The sequence below is a fragment of the Netta rufina genome, assembly GCF_964035555.1.
Source record: "Netta rufina genome assembly, chromosome: 24".
NCBI lineage: Eukaryota > Metazoa > Chordata > Aves > Anseriformes > Anatidae > Netta > Netta rufina.
The window spans coordinates 5766134-5789556 of NC_140148.1; the positions used below are offsets into that span (position 1 = coordinate 5766134).

The window sequence follows — 23423 nt, forward strand, 5'->3', positions numbered from 1 at the left end:
GTTTGGAGAGGCTCATCATGAATTCAGCAGTCATCCATCGGCTTATCCATTCTCCTGATGTATTTTGCATTTTTCTCCCCGCTGCAAGCAGCTGGTATTTGGAAATGGTGCTTTGACTTGCTGACGGCCAGTGAATATGAGAAAGCAGAATGGGGGCTGCCAGTTGGTAGGGATCAGTTTAAATCTGGAATGTATGGCCTGGGGAGCCGTTATTTGCCTGTGAAAAGATGTATGATGATCTTGTTCTGACATGAGAAGATGGTAATTGTAGAGTGTTTCCCATTCTTGGATGATAATCAAGAAATCTGTGGCCTGGTGAAGAAATGGTGTTAGCAGTAGGCTAAAAACAGGGCCCGACTGTCGTGTGCAGCCCCCTGCTAAATGGGCCTGCTAAATGAATCAGAAGTGACCTAAGAGTCAGAAGGACTGAGTAAGATCTTGAATTCAGGTGTTCTGATGCTTTCTCTTGGAGAAAGTACTTCATATGAGGTTGGAGCATTATGAAAAGCATTGGAGGATTGACATGCAGTAGTAGCAGAACTTTCATCGTGCCTTTGAAAATGTCTTTATAAGGTTCTCTTCACCTCTTCCCCTTGTTTCCAAGTTTTTGCTATAGTATTTAAAAAAAAGTTTTTTTGTGCTTGAAAACATCTGTGTTCTCTTGGTCATTGTGTGTTTGATAGGTGGTGACTCCTCCAGGAGGAATAGCTGCAAGAGAAGTAGTTGTTGCCTCGTTTCACTAAGGAAAATGGAGCAGATGAAAGCTCTCCTTGGGAAAGACAAAGGCCATTGTCACTTTGCTTTGCCAGGAGGGACACAAATATGCAACTATATCTGACGTGTTCAGAAAGAGGATGACGCTTCGAGTGCCCACCAAAGTGACCCAGCATTTCAGGCTGGCAGGTGTTTTAATTTGGCTCTCCTGAATCCTTCAATTAACTCCTTGGAGGAGTCACGTCTGAGGAAGTAGGTGGTCGTCTGGGATGGGGTTAGGGCTGGCAGGGTGCATGGGGGAATATCTGATAAATGCTGCCAGGATGGCTAAGAGCAAGTGGGCTGACTGTAACGGAAAGCTAATGTCCAGGTCTGGCTTCAGCGAGTTAATTCAGAGCCTCCTCCCCTTCCCATGGTTGTCCTGCAGCTGCCCCTGTCGCTGTTGGTTGTGGTGCTGTGTAAAGGGCTCGTTAACTGGGAAGGTTCATCTGGTTGGTGCTGGCTGTACAGGGGGACTCCGGCTTTGGCTGGGCACGACTGGCTCATACCCAGCTGGGTGCCTGTGAGCAGCTTCTGGGCAGCCCTCATAGTCAGGTTGTTTGTTTGTTTTTTTTTTGCCTTCTCTTAAGGGCCTTGCTCAGCCTTGCTCCAGCACCTGTACAGGACGCAGTTAAGCTAAGCATCCAGTTACCCAAACCATTTTCCTCTGCATGCAGCGTATGGTGTGCAATTAGTTTGCTTGTAATCCACGTGAGTGTTGATTTAATTCACGCTCTTACAGAGACTGGGGTTACCCTGGTCTTTTGTGGTGTCTCCGAGAGGTGAGTCAGAATTGAATATTTTGCTATGGCAACAAATAACATGTTTTTGTCGCAGCATAGCTACTCTTAAGTACTTACGTTGCTGAATCAAATCATTTGGGTGATACGGAGTTGTTCCCGTAGAACTAGAATCGAGCTGTGAAGCCTTGTTTCAGTTTGCTTCTTGGTAGTCTTTGGGGGACCAGGACAGCCCTTCCGTCACTTGCTTGTGATGAAAACACTACTCGCTGTGAACTCCGTTAAGGTGATGGTGTATGGCACAGCGTCTGGCACGCTGCCTTGCACTGGTGCCTGTCAGCTCTGTAGTCCAGAGAACAGGAGCAGCGGGTGTGTTGGGAAAAGGGAGGTCTCCCTGGGGCAGGTCTGTAGAAGGAGCAGTGACTTTACCTGTAGCCTTTGGGTGGAAAGAAATGCCTCCTGACCCCCGATTCCTATTTAGCAGTGTTTTCTTTTAAATTTGGTTATGTTTTTAGCAAAGTTTTGGCATTCTTTTGACACGACTGTTCTGAAGGGCTGCCAAAGTCCTGCTGGAGAGCAGTGATCCCCGGTGATCTCTGAAACCAAGCCTCTGTGGGGTGTCAGGGCGGTGCTGTTCCTGTCGGGCACGGTGTGCTGCAAGCTTGTGGTGTATTGTACTGGTGACGTGCAGGCAGCAGCAGTTACAAGTGTGCATAACAGAACTTTCGAGTTTGTTTTATCCTTTCGTGAGCCCATTTTCTAACAAGATCCATTAAAATACATAGCAAAGTCAGGCACAGCGGATCTGTTAGAAAATGCTAGAATTCAGTTCCCCACCTGACTGTCTTTACTGTTGCATGGCTTTCATTAAAAACAAACCACCAAGTGGATTTGTGTTCTATGACTTGCAAATTCTGTGATGATAAGTACAATCATCACCACTCCCATCAGTTATACCATAATGCAGTTCTGATTTGGCACGTTCTCCCTAAATGTGTTCAGACAAGCTCTCGTTTTCCTTCCTTTTTGTATCAAGGGTGAAAGAACAGATCTGCCTGAAAAATACTAAAAGATGTGCAGAGAGCAGGAGGAGCTTGCAGGTGAACTTGCTGTTAAGGCAGGAGTTATCCCTTTTCTGGCAGCCTCTGTGATAATGTCATGCGTGAGACCAAGCTCAATAAGAGTCACTTTTCCAACAGCGTGTTAGGTGGCTGCTGGTGAGCTGTGCTTTGGTTCTGGGTGCTGCTTTCTATAGGCATGTGGGGAGTGATAAGTGGAGCTCTGACCGCTCACGCAGCTGAGATCAGTCACAAGTGTGATGGCTTGGCAGCTGTGGCTTGAGGAAATAAGCTCAGGGCTTGAATTCCAGTGGTCTTGAATCCTGGCTCTGTTAGCAGTTCACCAAATGGCTAATATATTAATGTATTTTTCCATTTGTTAAATCCTCTGATCTCACAAAGGCAGACAGAGTAGATGTTTGTGAGGCTTTGGGAACACAGAACAATGAGCATCCGAGAAAAACAGCATGAGGAAATGAGGAATTTTGTATTTATTTCTGGGTATGGAAGCTTTGTAATGAATACAAGAGAATATGGAAGAAAAAGACAAGAACGTTTAACAGTGCCATTATTCATTTGGTATTGAATGATTTGGCAGTCTTACGCAAGAAAGATGTAAACATGGTCTTATCTTATATCTTAATGTGTCCTCACAAGGAACCTGAGTTCTGGCATAGACTAACGTTTCTGTGCTCATGTTTGCAACATAAATCATTGCAATGGTTTTAAGAGAGGAGTACTTTCATGTAAAGCTAGCTTTAAAAAAAAATAAAAAATAGTATGGGTAATGTGGCTTTGAAAGCCTGCTATCATCATACCAGTCTTCATCACCATGTGAAAATGCCCGAGACCGCAGACCTAAAGGAAGGGCTTGCAGGGCTCCCTCTCCTCCGTGCGAAGCGGTTGCCCCCATACTTGCTCTCCAACATGCAAGGTCCTTCCTTCAGTCATAGGCTGTAAGTTTTGGGTAATTTGAGCACGTGCAGTCCATGAAATCGTTATTCTGTCAATGACACAAGGTCACTGTGATGCTGAGATGTCCTTCTCTTGGCATGGTGTCAGGCTTTATTGCCCTTTGTGCAGTGTTAAAACAGTTTTAATAAAACCACGAAAGATGTGTGGGTGGGAGGCAGGTAGCCAAGGCTGTGTGCGACCTGTCCCCGCTCCTGCGGTGTGCCCTTGGGCCAGACGGGCTCCTCAGCCCTCCCCACGTACCAAGATGAGGTAAGACAGTGTCTCATACCTTGGATTTATATTCTGGGTCAATCGAGATTGATGTTCATGCTGTAACATCGTCCATCTTGTTCCTTAATACCAGTCATCAACTGGGTTAGGAAACTGGGGGTGCTTTTTGACCCGGACTCTGTCTGTCTGCCCTTACAGAAGTTCAGTGATCTCTGAAATCACTAACCCTTGGTTTTCTGCAAGGGTCACCCTTGGCTTGTGTGTCTAAGAAGTTTAGGGCTCACTTGAAGTTTATGATGTGATTGGGGTGTTTGCAACTTGGCTTTCATTTGTTTTTCTCCTGCTTAGTAAGGATGAAGTTCACAGCACAATTTTTGCATACTTGAAAACCAGTTTCTCCTCCTTGGGACTTGACCCTTGTTGCTGAGGGTGGTAGATGACTTTGCTTGAATGTCTTGGTTGTCTGTGACCCCTTCCAGAAATCTGAGACAAACAAGATGAGCTCACAGATCACATTCCCAAAGGAGACCAGTATAAAAGGTTGCTCTTGTTTGTTTGCTTCTTGCAGCAGTCGGCATAAGGCTGAGAATGTAGCTTTGTTTTTAGCCAGCAAGGAGCACCACAGAGCTTGCCAGGACTTGTTGACCAGTAAAAAATAGTGGATTTCCTCATCCCTTCCCTTTTGTTGTACTGAATGAGGAGTTTGAGCGTTTTACGTGACAGCTCTTTGATTACCTAAATGTGCAGTAGACACAGGAAAGTTTATAGTGTTTGCAAAATCTTTGTTTTAGAGAACGAACCTAATCCACAAGCAGGATGACTCCTCACTGTTTCAGATGTTCCTAGAGGCAATGTAGCTGAATGGTGATCATGTCCTGTGTCTGTGGGTGCTCTGCTGTGGGTGTTGGTGCCTGAGAACCTTAGTGGGGTTGGGCTGGATGATCTTTAGGGTCCCTTCCAACCCCAGCTGTTCTGTGATTCTACGGGCCCAGGCACCTCATCACCTTTCACAGCTCACAGTGGGGTCCGTACTGCTGGTGACCAACCAAACTAACCCATGTCCATGAGAACCAGTTGGTGTCATCCTGAAACTTCCCATGCAGTCTTCAGGCAGCCGCGCTTCTCATCGCTGCAGTAGCAGCTCTCCAAAAGGAACTAAAACCTCCTGGAAAGCTGCCTCCTACCATGGTGTGGTATGGAATTGTAACATAAAGATAGCGAATAAGTAAAAATCGTCTGTGCTCAACATGACCCCATCTCAGTGTGTCCTTCCGAGATGCTCAGTTCATGAAATTCTCCTCTGATGAAGTGTGTGATAGCAGTCAGTCTTCTAGGATTATTTCCCACAAAGCATGTACCTGGGATGAATTCCTTAATAGATGTCAAGGTAGGGAGAGGGATTAAGGCTGTTCTGTTACTTGTGGTACCTGTATGCTATGCGTAAATGATAATATGAAATATACCGGGGTAAATTACACGGATGCATAACTTTTGGGGTCCTTGTTCCTCACAGCGTTACATCGTTTATATCTGGCTTTAAACAGACCTTCAGAAAGGCCTTATATCCACTGTAGGTGCACGGGATTGCTGGAGGGAAGAATCCTTCTGCATCTAAATCATCGCTGACAACTGTTTTCTGTTTTGACTGTTTAAAAAAAGATAAACTGCACTAGCACTGAAAATGCCAATGTTTCGAGACGGGCTCAGATGGCAGGTCCATCTGGCGCAGCGTCCTGTTCGGAGGCGCGGAGCAGCATCTGCTCGCCGTGTCCAGAGAAAGGAGCAAGCAGCCTGCAGCTGGCAACTGTGAAATGCTGATCTTCAGAGCAGAGCGTGACTCGGTGGCTCGTACTCTTGCTGAAATCCTGCAGCATTAGGATTAACTCCTTCTCCGAGGCTTGTTGGTTTGTAGCTGCTGGCAAAATATTTGCTCATACCCAGTAACTTTGTGCAATCCAAGAGGAGTGGATTCGGAGGAGCCTGTCCCTGCTGCAGCTCGGCAGGGTGCTCCTGCAGTCTGCTTCCTTCACTCTGAGGTTGTTTTCTAAGGTGCAGCTCTCATGTAAGCCGCTGCTTTTTCTCAGCCTCTTGAGGTTTGTGCTTTGTCGTGTCCTGCTTTCTCCCCCCCCACCCCCCCAAGTGTTTCCCCTTTGTGGAAGCATTTACTCAGCGACCCCCTCTTTGGTGGGGTGTTGTGGCACTGTGTAATGTGACTAGTCTGTGAAGGAAAGAGCCTGTGACATAGTTCTGAAAGAAAGTAACTTTTTTGAGGCTTTTTGCGGGGTTTTAGGGGAAGGGGTGCGGACATAGCTGCATGATTTGCCACGTGGAGGGGTTCGTTGTCAGGGTAGCAGTGCTCACAGCCCTGGTTTGGTGTGAAGTGCTGCAGTTCTTGGCCTTTCCTGAAAACTCAGCTTTCCCCTTCGCAGTGCTGGTGTACCCGAAAATGGTCAGCGAGAACCCTAAAGCTGGGAGCCCTGCAACCTCCGAGAACCACGGTTATGTGCTGGTAAAGCTCACATTGTAATGTGGAGAACCTTTGGATCCTTTTCCTTGAGGGAATTCTTTAAAAGAGGAACTTAGAGTTTAACTTAAAAGCCCCATTTTCCCCTTTGGCTGTTCTCCATCTTCTGCCCAAGCCTGCTTGGCATTCAGCGGGGTTAGGGGTGGCTCTCTGGCAACCGACAGCGTTTCTTCCTGCCCGCCGCAGTGGCTGTCCTAGGGCATGACAGGAGGCTCCCCAGGCCCCCGTGACCCAGCGCCGTGCCTGGCAGCGTGTCCTGCTTCCCCGGCCTGCTGTGTGGAGCCCTTGTTTCGGTGCTGGAGACGTGCTCAGAGTGCTCGAGCTTGGCACTTGTCAGCTGGATGTCACGCTGGGCTCCGGCTGGCTGCTGTCTTATTTCATCTGCAAGGAAATAATGGTTAAGACTAAAATGGAGGCATCGCCTTTTGTGTTAAATATTCCCCTCTTAAAACAGAGCTTATTTCCCCCCCACCCCCCAAAAAAAATAATATATTGGTAATTGCCTGAAGGTCCTGATTTGGTTCTTTTTAAATTGCCTGCTTTAATGTGCCAAAGTGCATCCTTGAAATTGGGCCATCGCCAAGAGCTCAACCTCTGCCAACACCTGCAAATGTCAGGTTGCAAACGCAGCCATGAAATCGAGCAGCAACTGTTCAGATGTACCCACTCCCTGATTCCACAGGGCAAAGCATGGTGCTGGGGTGGAGGGGTGAGGAAGAAGCCTCGTATTATATTAACCCATCCTACCTGCCTACTACAAACGGCCTATTTTCTGCCCCTAATGGTTTCTGCCTAACAAATGGTGTTTCTTTTTTACAGCGTTATGATCCTGGACTTGTTGTGGTGATGGTAAACTTAGCAGTGGTAATTTTTTATTTTCAGACTGAATTACTCCTTTTGTCATCAGTGCACCAATATGTTAGGCTTACTTTCTCTGTTGTAGCCATCATCCTTCTGCTTGGTCTTTCATTTTCCTTTCCTTTCCTTTCTTTATGCACACTTGTCTGATCCTTGTTCATTAAAGGGTATTGCTAAAAAGGGATGTTTCTGTTTGTGTTAGAACTGCCAAAATCAGTTTAAACGTAAATTTCTAATACTGTCCAAACTTGATTTTCCCCAACACGATGGGCACTAGCACTTGCTACTGCAATTTACAAATAGATTTTGAAAAACTTTGACTGCCTTAGAAGGCAAAAGTACTGATGCATTGTTTGTACGCAGGGGTTTACCAAAGCAATGAGGCTGCATCGAAAGATCTCTATTGCTGGAGAAACCAAACCAAACTAAAACAAACAAAAAAAGCTTGAAAAAAAATTTCTTGGCACTTGCTGCCAGTCATTCCATTTGGGTTTACCACTTACCAGTAAATCCCTGGCTGAGACGTTATGAAAGTGATATTGCACTTAGGAAGTCATTTTTATAACCTGTCTTTAATTTGGTCCTTTTGCTAAAAATTGCAGTCACTGCTTACTTTATTATACCATTGGGCATAAGAGAAACGCTTTCATGTGGAAAACGATGTTAAAATACCCAAATGAAAGTTAAAATCAAAGTACAATTTTGGATCAACTCAACAAATGCTTTTGGAGTTGGTGAATATATGCCTGCCGTCAAGTGTATGGGCATGTAAATGAAAATAAAACTATTAAATGGACTTCTTTCTGAAAGAAAAATACATACTTCTGTGCCTCTAAGAGTTTAAAAAAAAAAAAAGTAGTCTGGACGAGGCAGGTTGCTGAGGACTCTGGAGTCCAAAATCCACGGATTGCTGCTTTGGCAGAAGTTAGAGAAAGCTAATGCTGAGAAGAGAGCAGTTGATGCGCGTACACATTTTCCGAGGCAGTTTTAAAGGCTTCAGCCTTTTGTGCATGTGGATTGCAATGTAACTTTTTTGGCATGATTAAAATCCATAGATCTTTTAGCCCAAAGGTATAATATATGTTGTATGTGTGTATAACAAAACAGTTGTTTACACCAAACCAAGAGCAATATTAAGGGAAGTAAACATTCTGTTTTTTTACTCAAGGTATGCACCAGAGAAGGTAAGTACTTTTTCAGTGGGCTTACATCACAACAAACAGCGCGAGTTGTGATGTAAAATTTCAATAAACAAATACAAATTAAAAAAGCTGTGGTAGTAAAGTGCTTGTCTGCCCCATTTTGCTTTGTTTGGCTGGTTATGAGTGGATTAAAGATATGTTTAAACAAAAAAAAAAACAACCAACAATAAATCTCCAGCATAGTTTGATTAGTTCAAAGTCAATTTTCTTCGCAACTAGTCCTTTTCACAGCTTACAGATGACACAGCGGGTGCTGGAGCATCTCTCCACAGGAGCTGGGAAGCAGGGCACTGACCACCTGGCCTGTGCTGGCAGCGCTCCTTTTGAGGGGAAGGAGTTTGGCTTACACGCCGCTCCGCCAGATGAGCATCCTTTCCTCTTGGGAAGTGCCAAAAGCTGGTGGGAGGGAGGCTTCCACGCTTTTCACAGGGAAGTTATGATCAATTCTCGATGTGGCAGTGCAACAAAACACATTTAATAGCTTTTTTGCTTGTATCAAAAGATCAGGAGCACGTATTGCCTGGTGTGGAAGCACTGAGAAAGTTCATTGCTCAAGTCCTGTTAGCATCCACGTGCTAGGACTTGCCATAGTTGAACATTAACCACGAGTACATTTTACCCAACCAGTTAATGTTCAGAGCATAGCTTTTGTCAGTACCAGAGGTGTGTTAGACTTGAGCCGGTTTGGAGCCAAGAAGCAGGTTTGGCTGTAAGCTGTGAGAATGGCTTGTGTTTGGTTCACTGTAGCTTTCTGGTCTCTGCACTCCAAGGCAAGATCTCTAACCACCCAAACCCAATGTGTCAAAGTGAGCTGTGGACACGGACCGACCGCTGACCACCTGCCTGTGTTCCTGTTACAGGGAGGACGGATCCCATCCCGATTGTTGTCAAGTACGATGTCATGGGCATGGGGCGGATGGAGATGGAGGTAAGCTTGCCTGGCTCCAGCATGACCCCTCTCACTGACTGCCTGGATCTCGGAGAGTCTGTAGGGAAGAAATTAAAAAGAATTTGTGCATCAGAGGTGAAGAAAAACTTGCTCTTAAATCAACACAATAAGAAAAGATTTCTGCTCAAAATGCACACTCTGTTTACCATGGGTTACCTGAGGTCTGGATGGCACCCTAAACTCCTCAGCTTTCTGAGTTTCACTTCTGCAAAGCTATGGCTGCTGCTGGCAGTGGATGGGCCTGCTGGGAGCCACCAGCTCGGAAGGATTAGTGAGCTGTTTTGCATGTGGGTTGCACTGTGGGATGACAAAACAAGGAAAAAGAAGTACAATATGCAAAGATTCTGTTTCGAACCTCAATTTTTAAATTACACATTCTGTCAGTCTCAGTAGTGCAAAGTATTTATGGGACAAATTACTTTTTTTTTTTTTTTTTTTAAAGCTTGACTACGCCGAAGATGCCACTGAGCGGAGGCGTGTACTGGAGGTGGAGAAAGAAGACACCGAGGAGCTGAGGCAGAAATACAAGGTACTGAAATGGGGGCACTAACATCAAAGTTCCCAGGGGCTCAACGGGAGGGGACTTGTTCTAGTAGGATATGGCTCTTACTGTTAGGCTGCAGTAATAGTGGTAGGAATTACCTATTCTTGTTTTGAGATTCTTTATATTTTAACAAATGGGTTATTCACTTCCTAGAATCAATCTTGGTCTTTGTTTCATTGGTAAAGAGCTGCAGGTTAGTAGCGAGGCTTTCTGTCAGCGTGTTGTGCTCCTGTTCTGGAAAGAACAGTTCTAGGGTAAGCAGAACATGTCCTTCCCTAGACCCAGGGCTGCCAAGCTCCCTGGTGAACATGCCACTTTGTCAGTGCAGAATCAAATTTCAGATGGACGGTTATCAACTGGAAATGATGTATCATAGAATATGAGAGTTGGGAGGGATCCACAAGGGTCTACCCAAGGTGTAGATCTGTTGTTACTGTGTAAGCAGCAAATAACATGTTATGATGTGGTTGTGGCCCCAGTTCCAAGAAACTGATAGGCTATATCTCTTTGGAAGAATTTCTCAGGCTGCATTAAAAAAAAATACACGTATATTCCATGTTTCCGCAGGATTTATGAAACCTGTAAGACTTAAGGAAACCCAAGACATCTTTTTAATGATAAAAAAAAAAAAAAAGGGGCTGTCATGTTGGCATGGAGCATGGCATGTTGGAGCATACTTGAACTAGCAGTAACTGAGTTCCCACTTGGTGCCCTGTGGAGATGTGGTCTTTGCTAGTCCTTTAATCCACTCTTCTGCTTAGCAGCCTGGAAAGTACATGAAGCCTTGAGAAAGGCTGCTCCTTTGGTTGCCCTGAGACTTTGGAAGTAGCAGGACTGAAGAAGAGCCACAGACATTACAATGAAGTGTCATTTTTGCATAAATTTTAATTCTTTGAGGAATAGTGGAAAAGTAGTTTCAGTGCCATTAAAATTATACATAACCATGGCAAATCTAAAATTTAATTTCTCTGGTTGAACAGTTAATACTGCAGGTGGTTTATTCAGCTATGAAAACTTGTATCTTCCCTTCTTGATTCTCCCCCTCCCCTTAAGTTGAGACCTTAATGTGCTTTTTACAAAGCAGAACTCCTTTACAAAGAGAGAATTGCTGGCATATTTGTTCATTTAAAAATAAAAGTCATTGTAATTACTTATAAAACTAATTATTAGTTTGGAGCTGAATGAAGTTAATGATATCTTCTGGCATGTTTTAAAAGTGCAGGCATGCTCTTAAATGGGCTTAAATAGCCTGCGCTGAACAGTTCCTCCATGGCCAGGTGCACTTTCTCCCTGAAGCTGTTCTATCTTTTGTTGTTTTCAATGCTGTCCATGCCGGGTGGCATACTGCTCGCCCACTGCAACATGAGGTTTAGTTCTGATGGAGCCGTTCCCCGGCAGCATTGGACCCAAAGCCTGCTCCCGTCCCACAGTGAGCCTCTGGCTGTGGTGCTGGGGATCTTAAGATGGCAACAGCTGCAGGGTGCAAAGTATTGCTTCATTTCGGAGGGTTATTAGGAGCTCTTGTGTGAATTGCGTGTAATGATGTTTGTCTCAAGTCTGCAATGCAATTTATGGTAAAGTTCTTTAGTTTTTGCAATTGTCTTTCCAAATGCTGTTGGATGTGCATTGCTCTCTGAGAGCATTTTCCCTTCCTGCCAGTATTCAGCACAGATCTTTTCCAGGAGCTTTATGGAGCAGCAGCAATCTCTCCCAACTTGGATGTATTTTTATTAGTGCGCTTCATCGTTAGGCTGTTGCATTTCCATATTAATCTGTGAAAATCTCTGTAAGTGTAAATTTTTCATTGCGCCACAGGAGTCCGTTATGCAATTGCCAACTGTGGCCGCATCATGATTAGCCATTCAGTGAGTCTCAAAGGAATTTCAGATAACTCTGCAACCAAGAAGCAAGAAATGTTCTTTAATTCCCTTCTCTTGTATAGGTGCTGATAATTCAAATGGCTGTTTTCATTGTTTAGCCACAGGATGCTCTCTGAAAAAAAATACACGTGGTGCAGGAAGCTTGTTTGGACATCAGAAGAACTTTAAATGGCATTGTTCTGTGAACCTCATGCTGTTCTGTTTTCCTTTCCTGTCTTCGTGGGGACCTGCCTCAGGCTCAAATCTCTAGGTGCCTTTTTCCCTTCTAAGTAAGGGCCTCCCATAATGGATGGAAGCAGGAGCTTGAAACAGATTTATATTTAAAGATTGGATAGAGCTTTAAAATGGAGATAGAAAAAAAACTTAGTAGAATTTCTCAGATTTTTTTCCCCTGGGGTGCTGATTTTTTTTTTTCTTTTTGCATGAATCTAGTATTATAGAAAACATGATTGGCAATATTGAAGTAATTTTGATGTGAGAACTGGGAGACTAACTGCATTATCTTGAACAAAATCTTATCAAATAAAAAGAGGAATGCTTTTGAAGTGTTTTCTTTTTAACGCTTACTACCTCCTTTTTCTTATGCAAGAAAGTTTTCCATAAAAAGTTGGTTTTGAAGACAAACTCTTAAACTGTTATATGCCTTTTCTCAAGTGTTAGGCTATTTTTTTTCTTGAATCGCTTCTCTTTATTCCAGTTGAAATGGGTAAGGTAACTAGCTGTGCTGGGTGTGCTGCTGTTAGCACAGTCTTTTGTAGCTTTGTGGCTACGAAAGGTTGTACACAACCTTTGGAGCTTTTTTCAGTACAGTTGGTGGTAAGTGCTTCTGACTTGTAAACCTTCCCCAGCTGCCCTGCGCGGGGTGCAGATGCTTTGTTAGCTCTGCTGGCAGGGCTGTAATGAAGCCTCAGCTGGAGGCAGCAGCCGCTCGCCCCGTGGTTTGTCTCGCCTGGCTTTGGGTGTGCTCGAGCCCCCGGCTGCTGGCCCCGGTCTGCGTCGGTGCAGCTGCCCTGTGGGGACGGGGTTGTGGAGCAGCCAGGGCTGGGTTTCAGGCAGCAGGATTGGAGCCACGGCAGCGGTGTGAGGGTTTGCCTGGGGTTTGCACCGACCGAGCAGGCGGCTGCGTGGGCGAGTCCCAGAGCTTTTTGACCCTGCCAAGCTGAAAGCTGCTACTTCTCGTTATAGCAAAAGAGGAGGATGTGACTGTTGCCAATCGAGACGCGGCACCTTTTACTCAGAGGTTTAGTTTTGTGCCTAGAAACATGTTGAATTATATAAGGAGTAAGTAGCGTGTACAGCCCTTAACAAAAGTGGGGGGGGAGAAGACCTCCCAAAATGGCAACTACCTGTGCCTGTTCCTGGTGTAATCGCTGTTTGAACTCAGCTTAATGGACAGTGTTGCTCCTGGGAAGATTTCGCTGACAGAAAAATGCCCGTAAAATTACACTGAAGCGAGTTAAGCTCAGTGGTTTCTGAGTGGTGCTTTCCCAACTGCCTATCTGTGCGCATCCTTATTGAATTACAGACGAATTGAGGTTGAGCAGACATCTGTTAGCACTCAAAATGGAGGAAGTATCGGTGGTTAAAGTTCTAAGAGTCTGTTCCAAAAGCAGCGATCTTCCATGGGTTCGATGTGTATTTTTTCATTGCCTTTTGTGAGCAGGCAGCTGCCAGTTTGTTTGTGTTAGCTTGAGGCTTTGAACCTCTTTTTTTTTCTTTTACATCTCAGACAGTCCAGCAGGCTCACTTCTTGCAGGTGGAAGAGGACTGTCTTAGTGCCGTCAGCGGTAACTCTTTTTGAGCAGTCTCTGTTTACAGATACCTGTGCTAATGATAAGATTATGTTCTGTCAGGAGACTGAATGAAGACTGGTTTGATAGCACAGCCAAGTTATTCTTCATACTTTTTAATGTGTAAAGACTGATTGGTTTAAAAAAAAGTACCTTAATCATCAGTGTATGTTAAGGTTTTCTTAAGGAATATTTTTCCTTAAAGGAATCTCCTGATTATTTTACAGGAATTTTAACAGAATTGTTTTTTCTTAATTTTGCAGGATTATGTTGATAAAGAAAAGGCAATTGCCAAGGCTTTGGAAGACCTCAGAGCAAACTTCTACTGTGAACTCTGTGACAAGCAGTATCAAAAGCATCAAGAGTTTGACAATCACATAAACTCTTACGATCATGCTCACAAGCAGGTAAATAGTTGTTGATAGTATGGCTCATTAATTTTCTGTTCATTGCAGCGGTCTTGTTTGTGGTTAATACTTTGAATTTCCCCAGTGTGCTTATTATGCTCATAGCCCCAGGAATAGGTGTTTTGTGTCATTGATTAAGATTCGTATGCCCACCATTCATAACAAAAAAACAAAAACAACACAACACTGTACAGAAAAACCATTGTTTACATCGAGAAGCCCCAGTTTTATTGACCCACAAGCAAGAATGGGCTGCTGTTAAACTGGGAAGAATACACATGGATATGGATGGCTCCCAGTTTGTATCAGCTTTTATGGTAATACAACTTCAGAGTCTGATGATATGCCATGTGGACATTTTAAAAACTTTATTCTGTGTTCTGTCAAGTTACTGAGAAGAGACTAGGAAATAATGGGCCTTGTCAAAAGAATTGTAAAAGAGGGGTGGTTTTCAAATTCTGTAATGTTCATGAGAAGATCAATTCAGAATCTGTGGAATTGGCTTTTGTCCCAAGGTAGGATGTACTGCAATAGCTATGTGATATTTTGTGTGGCATAATAAATAATAAAAGTTCATGTGTTAGCCTAATCTATTTTACCATTTAAAGCTGTTAAATGAGATGTAAATTTAAAACAGATAGCAATGTTGTGCTCATCTAGGGATAAAATTGCTCAAATGAGACTTTTTGGTATTGTTAATTATAAATTCTAACAATATGATCATTAAAACATCGATAACTTCTGGAGGATGTGCTGCGGAGTACCAGGTCTTGCAAAATGGAAGTGAAGCAAGAGCTTTTAAGATGAGAATATAACATTACAGAGTATGAATTTTTTATGTGTTGAGTACAGGATGTAATAGTTCAAAGTAAATTTGCTGAGGGAGGCTTAATAGGAAATCTCATGGTAGGGCAATTTCTGTCTGAGTCCTGTGATGAATTGTGGTTTAGCAGATTAAGAGCATGTGCTTTGTATTGGGAAAACAGGCTGTCTTGCCTGAGCTGATGGCACAGTTGTGATACCTGATAGCAGTGTACTTTGTCTAAATTTTTCCATCAACCTCTTTGTTGAAACTTGACTGCTATTACACGCATCTATTTAGGAGGTGGAAGGACCTGTTTGTGGCACATTCTTACAGTGTGGTGATAAAGTGTGATAATGGCTACTCCTGCTCAAAACAATTCGGTGGTTAATTAGGGGACTGACTCGAGGTTAGTAAGGTTCTAGCCTCTAGAGATGCTGAAGAAAGAGAAACAAACCACACCCCAAGTGGACTGTTTAAACGGTCACCAGAAGGGGTGCAAGAAGGCTGGCTGGAAAGAAAAAGTCTTGGTACAGCAGAGGGTAGCATAATGTTCTCATACATAGAAAGGACTTTGGGGGTTGGTTGTTACAGGTGGTGATTTGTAAAGCAATTGATGCTCCTGGACAATTTTTGTGTCTGCAGCAACGTCTGGCAGGCTTTGGAGAGAACAAGCCTTTAAAATCTTTAAGTCACCCAGCATTAATTTGTAGTTACACAGGGGTTTAAACAAAGAAGCAATCATGTTTATTTAGGGGGGGAAAATGCATGCTCAGCGTTATGTAGTGCTGAAATGTGTGTCACCCTGTTGGATCAGTGTTCAGTAAGTGAACTTGAAGCTACCTAGAAACAACGAAGGTAAATTTGCATAAGTAACACTATCTCACTGGTGTTGTTCGTTATCACTCAAGATAAGGCTCATTTCTAACAGTCTGTTCTGAATTGTGAGGTGGTCTCCAAAGTAACAGTTATCTTTTTACGTTGCACATTGATGTTTCATGTTTTGCCTCTTTGGACACGAGGGCAAGGTTACATAAAGGCTAACACAGTTTTCTGAGGAAAAACTGTTTTCTTAAAAGTAGGCTAATCAGTAGGTTTTCCTGGAAAGATGAGACATTACAGCATCCTAGACAATTAAGCAAACCAGTTTGGTGTGTGTTGCTTCTGCAACATTTTGTCTTCTCAGCAGTAATTCTCAAGGTGTCAGAGCTTCAGGTTTGCCTTCTCTTGTTGAAGAGATTTCCACAGGATCGTTGTTGCTTTTAAGTATTTTTAGTTGCACATACCCACGGCATTCAAGTGTCTCCTTGTTCCTTCTGTGGCTCAGTGAACATTAGATCGTCTCTGTAAATAGACATTCCATCCTCAGATCCCTTTCTTCTCCCAAGTTATAAAGACGCTGTCTTGTATTCCAGGAAGGAACTCAGGATTATTGCGAAACAGGGATGATAGGTAAGTGTATTGATCCCTACCGGATAAATTTTGGACCAACCACCAACTTATTCCCACCAAACAATTAAAGGGGAGGCTTTATTATTTTTACTTCCTGACTGCACTATTTTCATGGCATTTGGTTATGTCTGAGTTGACATCAACACCAAATTTCTATCCAAAAGGCAGTATTTCTAGATTACCTTAATTGGAAAAATTATCTTAAATTTATTATCACAAATCACTGACTTGTATTTTAAACATCATGTTGGAGGTATGTAATGTTCTTCTCTAGACTTCTTTTAATAGGTTAATTCTTGAATAGTACAAATGTTTTTAAAGAACCGTATTCACCAGTTGGCCAGCCCCTCTGAGGGGGAAGCCAGAAGACTAAAAGCAACTCAAGTTCATACAGATGGCACTGTAAGAAGAAAAAACTCAGTCCCTCTAAAGCTCATTCAGTGAGCATTTGGAAAGTGCTGTTACCATAGATGTAATAACTTCTTGTGCCCTGGAAAGCTACTGATATCTTTAATTGGTATTTTTTTTTTTTAGCTATAAGCTCTTGAACCCTGGCAGCTAGAGCTAAGTGGTAGCTTACGAAGGACCCCCGCCTCTGATGCTGCACAGTCGTGACTGCCTTTAATTAACAGATAAATGTGGGAAGAAAGCAGGTGTAGAAGGAAAACTGCAGTTAGTGAGGAACTTGGATAGTGAGGATGGAGCCGTTGTAGGTTTTGTGCTTCTTTCCTGTGGATCTGAATATGTGATGTCCAGGGGCTTGAGAGCTTCCAAAGTCCTTGAATACTCTGGACTTGGTGGGAATGCGTCTTTATGGCATTACAGGACTTGGCCCTTAATTTGGTTTTAACATCAAGAGAGAATACTTCATACCAGAGTTTGGTGGAGGAAAAAAAAGTCTCCTTATCTAGGCTTGTACCCAGGTAGTGCACGGCATTAATGAATATCAAATAAACCTCATCTGTATCACACATTGCAGAGAGCAGTTTGTTAAAGTGCTGTGCTTGGAACTGTCTGAGCACTAACTAATGTAGCATTTGCAGTCTCCTTTTACTTTTTTTAACTTCATCTGAGAACTTACATCCAGAATCTCACGTATGGTTTATACTGTAGCTATCTATTACTGCTAGAGTACCTGATGAAGGGCTGAGCTGTTCACTGAGTCACTGACCCTACAGAATAAAGACATTCACCTTTTGAATTCAGTGCAAAATACATGTTCCTGTGAACTTTTGCCAGGTTAACTGTGAGAACTCTAACCAGTATTGAAATACAGTCTTTTATGTAGCTTTAATTTTATTTTTTCTAAATGTGTGGCATTTTGGAGGTATAGATGATTAACTCTTCCTTTCATAGATTTTCTTTATAAAGGGACAAAGGGAATATATTTCCCTAAAGAGGTTCTTTGAGAAAGGGGGTGGAACTAAGAAGTGAAACTATAGATCTGTGGTTTTCTTCCTGCCCTAATTAACTGGATCCTTGTTTCTAATGCCAAGGGGGAGAGCCATGTTAAAGCACAATAAAATTACCAACACAGTCACCGCTGTGGTTGATGAGTACTCTAAAACCAAACCCTGAACTTTCTGGTTTGGGAAGAATTGTAGTTGTGCTTTCCAAAATTGTGTGTCTTTGAGCACAACATGAATGTAGAAGAGTTGAGAACGTCTCCAAGATAGTTGGTGTTATATGAGAGACTCCTCTGCTGTATACTGTAGAAATGCTTTGCTCTCAAGAAATGGGGTTGTGTACTCTAGACATAAGTGGAGAGTGTTCAATAAAATAAGTTTTCAGTGTGCAAGGCCTGAGCTTCATGGTTACAAGCACTGCTCCCCTCCTGAGGGGTGAGCAGATCTGTGTCATTGGGTTATCTGTGTTCCATTAACTTGTGGTATATTTTCATAAATGGAAAAGGAGTTGTCAGGGAAGAAATTAAAATGAAATAAAACTGCAGATGCCTGCAATTTCCCCTCTGCTCTCTTCACTTCGTTTATTATCGTGCAAAGAATGTTGATTACCAAAAGCAAGCATTGTATTATCACTTGTATGAAATGATAAAACAAAGGTTGCCATCCTTTGAGCTCATGTGGTAATGGCGTAGTTCACTCCCAGAAGCTTTTGTGGCAAAGAATCAAGCATACATCAAGAGTTCAGAAAGCCAAGAATCTGCTGGCATACAATGAAAAGTACGTTATTATTTTATCTAATAGGGATTGGCAGAGACTTGAGAACAATAGCTGGGGAGGAGTAGGCTCTGTAATGGGATTGCGCTGTCACGTGGGCTGCCTCCTGTTTCAAGCCAGTGCAGGAATCTCACTGCATGTGAATCTGGTGTGCCCCCCTCTTGCATGTAGTGTTTGTCCTGGAAGTCCCAGATCTCCAGGTCTAGTAAAGCAGTGGAGTGCTGTATTTTTCTGAGAATAACTTCATCTCTTTCTGCTCTGCAATTTTAGGCACAGAACGCCTGTTAAATAGGCCTCTGTTCAGTGAAATTGCCTGGCTTTGTCATGCAAAGAAATTAAACTGAGAAAATCCATTTGCTGTTGGCTGTGAACCTGAAAAGCAAGGCGCTTTAATTCTGTAGTGAGGAAGTCCTGCCTCAATATGATCTCACGCAAGCAAATTCTCAGGCAGGATTACCGTAGTGAATGCTAAGTTTTTACTGTCTTCCTATTTTTGCAGCAGTTTCTGAATCCTGATTTTCCCCTCTTATTTAACCACCTTCACATGTCTGTGATGCTGTCTCTCTAGAGCTTTAAATTGATGCAGGAGTGCAGCCTCTTTAAGCTCATATGAAGAGAACTGTAAGGTAATGGTGTTGTATGCCAATTTTACCCCTCCTGAGCTATGCAGTGATCAGGAGATAATCCATTACTGTAGCTGTCTGTGCTAGATTACTAAAGTAGCTGCAGATTTTATAGAAAGCCTGTTCTTTAAGAGTTTGATTGCACTCCCATTGAGACTTAGACTTCTTAGTGATTTTTGTTGGAAATGAGGCTCAAAATACCGTCCTTTGTTAGAAAGCTGGGGTGGGTGGTATCTATTAATAAAGAGCAATACCAGCCTGAAGGAGGGCTTGAGGTAGTGAAGTTCTGCTCTTCTGGCTGTGCCTGGAGTGCAGAAATTCAGATCGACTTCATTTCAGCTCCTAGTGATTTGTGTCCCTGTGTGCTGGTCGCGGGGCTTCCTGCTGGGGCCATTCTTCCAGCGGAGGCAATAAAGTCACAGAATAATACCTCCTGGCTCCGTGGTCACCATCATTTGCACTTTGGAAACGTGTTGCTGCTTAGAAAAGCATTCTGCTTCCTCGGAGAGCACACTGCCTACCAAGATAAAAATGCTTGCTAGTTTTTAAATCCTGTAGTAGTACAAAGGGATCCTTTTGGCTTGAGAGAGGCTGTGGCAGGTTGGTGGCCCTGACCCTGCTGAAGAAACCAGAATTTTGCTGAGCATGGTGGGAAGGCTTAAAAGGGCTGGTTTCACCCCAAGAAAATAGGTTCCTAGGTTCTTCCTCTTGAGTTCGTGGAGAGAAGCTCCCTGAGGGCTGGCTGAGCAGCAGTGCCATGCTCCTGTTGCTTCTCCTCCAAAAGAGCCCACGTGTTCAGGGCAGCCGAGGCTCGTGGCCCCACAGCCTTTGAGCTGCCTTTGAGGCAGCGCAAACACAACGCAGCGGTTTGGGGGGACTGATGAATGCTTGCCTAAGGATTAGGTGGGAATTTCATTAGTGTAAGTCTGGCTTAAACCTCAATTTCATTCAGATAGCTTTCTGAAAAGGCTGAGAGCTGGAGTGCGCTGAAAAGCACTGCATGGCTTCGACGTTCCCCTTGGTGCCGTGAAACTGCTCGTGAGGCTTCTCCCTGTTTCGCCCTGCCATGCCTGGGGAGGGATGGCCAGCACAGCTGTCACTTCACAGCTGGTCCTTGCACAGATACGTTGCTGCTTTCAGACCCGCATTGGGAACAATTAGTGAAGTAAGGGTTGCTGTGTGAGGTTATTTGGAACGGTTCTGGCCATTTTAATCACTGAGTGCTCGTCCGCTGCCTGTGAGCATAGACTTCTGCACGGATGCTGTCATGACCTGGTTTTGCAGGTCAGCCCTCTGGTTTTCTGTCCTCCCTTATTCCCCCGCCCCAGGTCGCTTTTCTGTAACATGTGGTCCAGCCAGAATTTGCCAGAATTTGGCTACTTGCAAACTTTGTTTCTGCTTTAGAAATGATTTCTAGTGAAAGATCCACCACTCGAGGTCAGCCAAAGATATGGAGCCTGGCGGAGCTCAGCATCTTACACGTTGCAGTCCCAGGGAGGTGGTGTGGTGCAGTCGTGGAGATCTCGTATCCTGAACTTCCCCAGCAAGATCTTTCTTCCTCATGGCCACTATGCTACACAAAGAAACTCAGCCCTGAGATCCCGTGGAAAGTCAGCTTGCTAAAACCAGACCAACTTTTTGTTCAAGCTGGGAGTAATAAATTCTCGGTGCTCTGGAAAACGTGGCTAGTTGTTGTTATCCACAGTGCATGTGTCAGTTAGCACAGCTAGTTGTTGCCACATGTTGCATATTTTGGAGCTGCAGTGCATCTGGAGTTCACTTGCTTCGTCACTTCTGATTTACAAGTGTTGCACAGTAAGAGGGTGGGAGGCTTGAGCCAGCAGAGGCACCCAGAGGTCAGCAAGTAAGGAAATGGGCATTTAATTCTGCTTTCATTTCAGTTGTCTGTTGGAATGAAGGCAGGACTGTGCTGTGGGCAGCTGCATCATTATCAATGGACTTGGAGCCTGTTTTGGTTTGCGGGGAGATGCTTAAGGCTGTGTCTGGGGGATGGAAGTGTGTTTGAGTGCTCTGTTGCACCTTCCTCTTTAAAGCAAAAGGTCACAGTTCATTTCTGTTGGAAATAGCTGGGTCATGTTTTTTCCAAATGGAAGAGTGATCCAGAGACTTGGCATCAGACCCCAGTTAAATAGTTTTGTCAGCTGTCGGTGACTCTAATTTCCTGGAGCATTTTAGATATGCTTTTTAAATTGGCATGAAAAAGCTGATAGCGTTGCTTAGTATGTTTTTTTTTTTCTTCTTCTTCTGGAAAGAAATTTCCTATTCAACGCTTAACATACACCACAAATTCCTTGAGCCCTTTACTTGTCCTGGTGAAAGTAGCTGCATTGCTCCAGGTGGGATCATTGCTGTGTGTGTGCGTGCATTCCCCCCTCTTGCTCCAGACTCCCCAAAATCAGTCCTGTAGCTTCGCTAGCTCAGCTCCTGCTCCATAGAGTAGTGGCAGACGCACTGAGAGCTGTGTAGTAATGCTTGCTTCGTATTTTTTTCTCTTCCACTCTCGTTATATTTTTACTTTCTTTTCTTCTTTGTGATGTGACATTTTCAGCTGATGTATTGCAAGCAAACCCTTCTAATTTTGGAGTCCAGATCACAAGAGTGAGTTTCTTTCTACTAGTGTCTATAGCTGTATTTTTTGTGTGTCCTCCCCTCTGATTTTGGTAAAGGCCAACCATATTTAGTAAATATGACTAGGTAAGAGAATCCTCTGTCTTGTAAAATCTTTCCCTTTTTCACAAAGCAATGTTCTCTTTACATTGGGCCAATGAAATTTCTTCAGTTTGCTCTTTGGGTTAGTTTTCAGATCTGCTCTTTTGTGTGTACCGTTATGTGACTTTGCTCCATTAAAGGGGCAGAGTCAGCAAGCCAGAAGGTGTATTCAGAATTCACCAGTGATTTGCTTACCTTACACGATGATTTTTCTGAAGCGACTACTGCTTTGAGTGCCATTAGTCTTTCAGGCCCTTCACAAAATGCCTGAAAATCATGGATCTTCTTCAAAAGCTGGATATGTGATGGTTTCTGAAATTGGGCCTCTTGAAAGAGTTTCAAATTGTGCATCAAAACAAAAAGATAAAGGTATCTGAATCCCTTAGGATGGTATAGGTCTTTCATTGCAGCTTTATTTAATTTCTGTATAGCACTCTAAAAAACGGCTTTTATGAATTTTCACATGTATTCAAAATTAAAAGAGCAGCCCCTTTTCCTAGAGCTTTTAAGACAAGGACTTTCAAAATTTTTCCAAAGACTACGATGTTGAATTGCTATTAGAATTGTATATCTAGAAATCCTCAGTGACATGATGATGTTTGAAATTCCTTGGGTTTAGGTTTGCTTCCTGATATGATAAGGTTTCTGGGGAACTTAGTGTTTCTGCCCTCAAAAGTATTAAACCCAAAAAGACCTCACTGCATTCTAGAGTGTTTTGTTTCTTGCGAGGATGTCTCAGAACTGCTGTCAGGAAAGCAAGTAACTGTTTGTGGTGTATGTTATATTATTTATTTGCTTACTGGAATCATTTGCATGGAATTTTTGGCACCTTCTCCAATGTAATTTGTACATTGCTTTTGTAAGATATAATACCCAGGTAACTCTTGCACTAGCTAATCCCTTTCTGTTCTCTCGCCTATGCTATTAAGACTTCTGTCATGCACTGTTTGTGATGTACATTTGCACCCTGCAAGAGCAGCAGAGTGAACAGTTTTTTTTCCCTTCCAGAATTTGCTTGTTGCTTTGAACTCAGCTTTACTATACATGCTAAAGAAAACCAGTAGCACTGACTGGAATTGCATACACAGACTCGAAGTCATAGCCCAAAGTGTTCAACAGTTGTCTCAATTTAGCTGCTGGGAGGATGGCAGCGTGCTCCATTTGTTTTGTTGAGCTAAAATGCTGCTACTCCATCCTAGCTCAATAAATGTTACTGGGGAGGGGCTTCACAGCATACTGCTCAGGGCTACAGCAAAGAGACTCTTTGGGACACTTACCACAACCACGTTTATCTAATCCGTCCCCACTTTCTTTTGCCTCAGAGGTTGAAAGATCTCAAGCAAAGGGAATTTGCTCGCAACGTCTCCTCAAGGTCACGTAAAGATGAAAGGAAGCAGGAGAAAGCACTCCGACGTCTTCATGAACTGGCTGAACAGAGAAGGCAGCCTGAATGGTGAGTATGGGGGATCCCTGAGCACCCCTGGAGCATGTGAGCAGGAGTGCTGCTTGGGACTGTGTGAATTTTGAGGGAAAAGCTTCATGCTTAAGTTTGGCCTCATGCTGTGTTTTGTAGGACAGGATTCACTGAACGGGTATTCCAGAGCATTCCCAAATTGCTTTATCCAGCAATAATTTTCATTCTTTGATAATGCTAAAAACTTCAAACAGGTGTAGAATACTATTTTAACGCATACCTGTGGATACAAGATAATTGAAATGGGTAAGAGATTTTAGATGAGGCATGAA

At 43.4% G+C, this 23423-nt stretch overlaps 1 protein-coding gene across 4 annotated transcripts in view; it reads left to right on the forward strand.

Moving 5' to 3' along the window:
* The window catches only part of GPATCH8 (G-patch domain containing 8), a 55495-nt gene that overhangs the window by 25745 nt on the left and 6327 nt on the right, over window positions 1-23423 (forward strand). For 3 of the 4 annotated variants that reach the window (XM_084301226.1, XM_084301228.1, XM_084301227.1), the window contains 4 exons: window positions 9181-9248; window positions 9712-9798; window positions 13747-13890; window positions 23000-23130. In XM_084301226.1, the coding sequence (XP_084157352.1) occupies window positions 9181-9248; window positions 9712-9798; window positions 13747-13890; window positions 23000-23130 (430 nt within the window). Of the gene's footprint in view, window positions 1-6165; window positions 6246-7079; window positions 7125-9180; window positions 9249-9711; window positions 9799-13746; window positions 13891-22999; window positions 23131-23423 lie in introns of those variants that run through there. The other variant, XM_084301229.1, reaches the window with a different exon arrangement.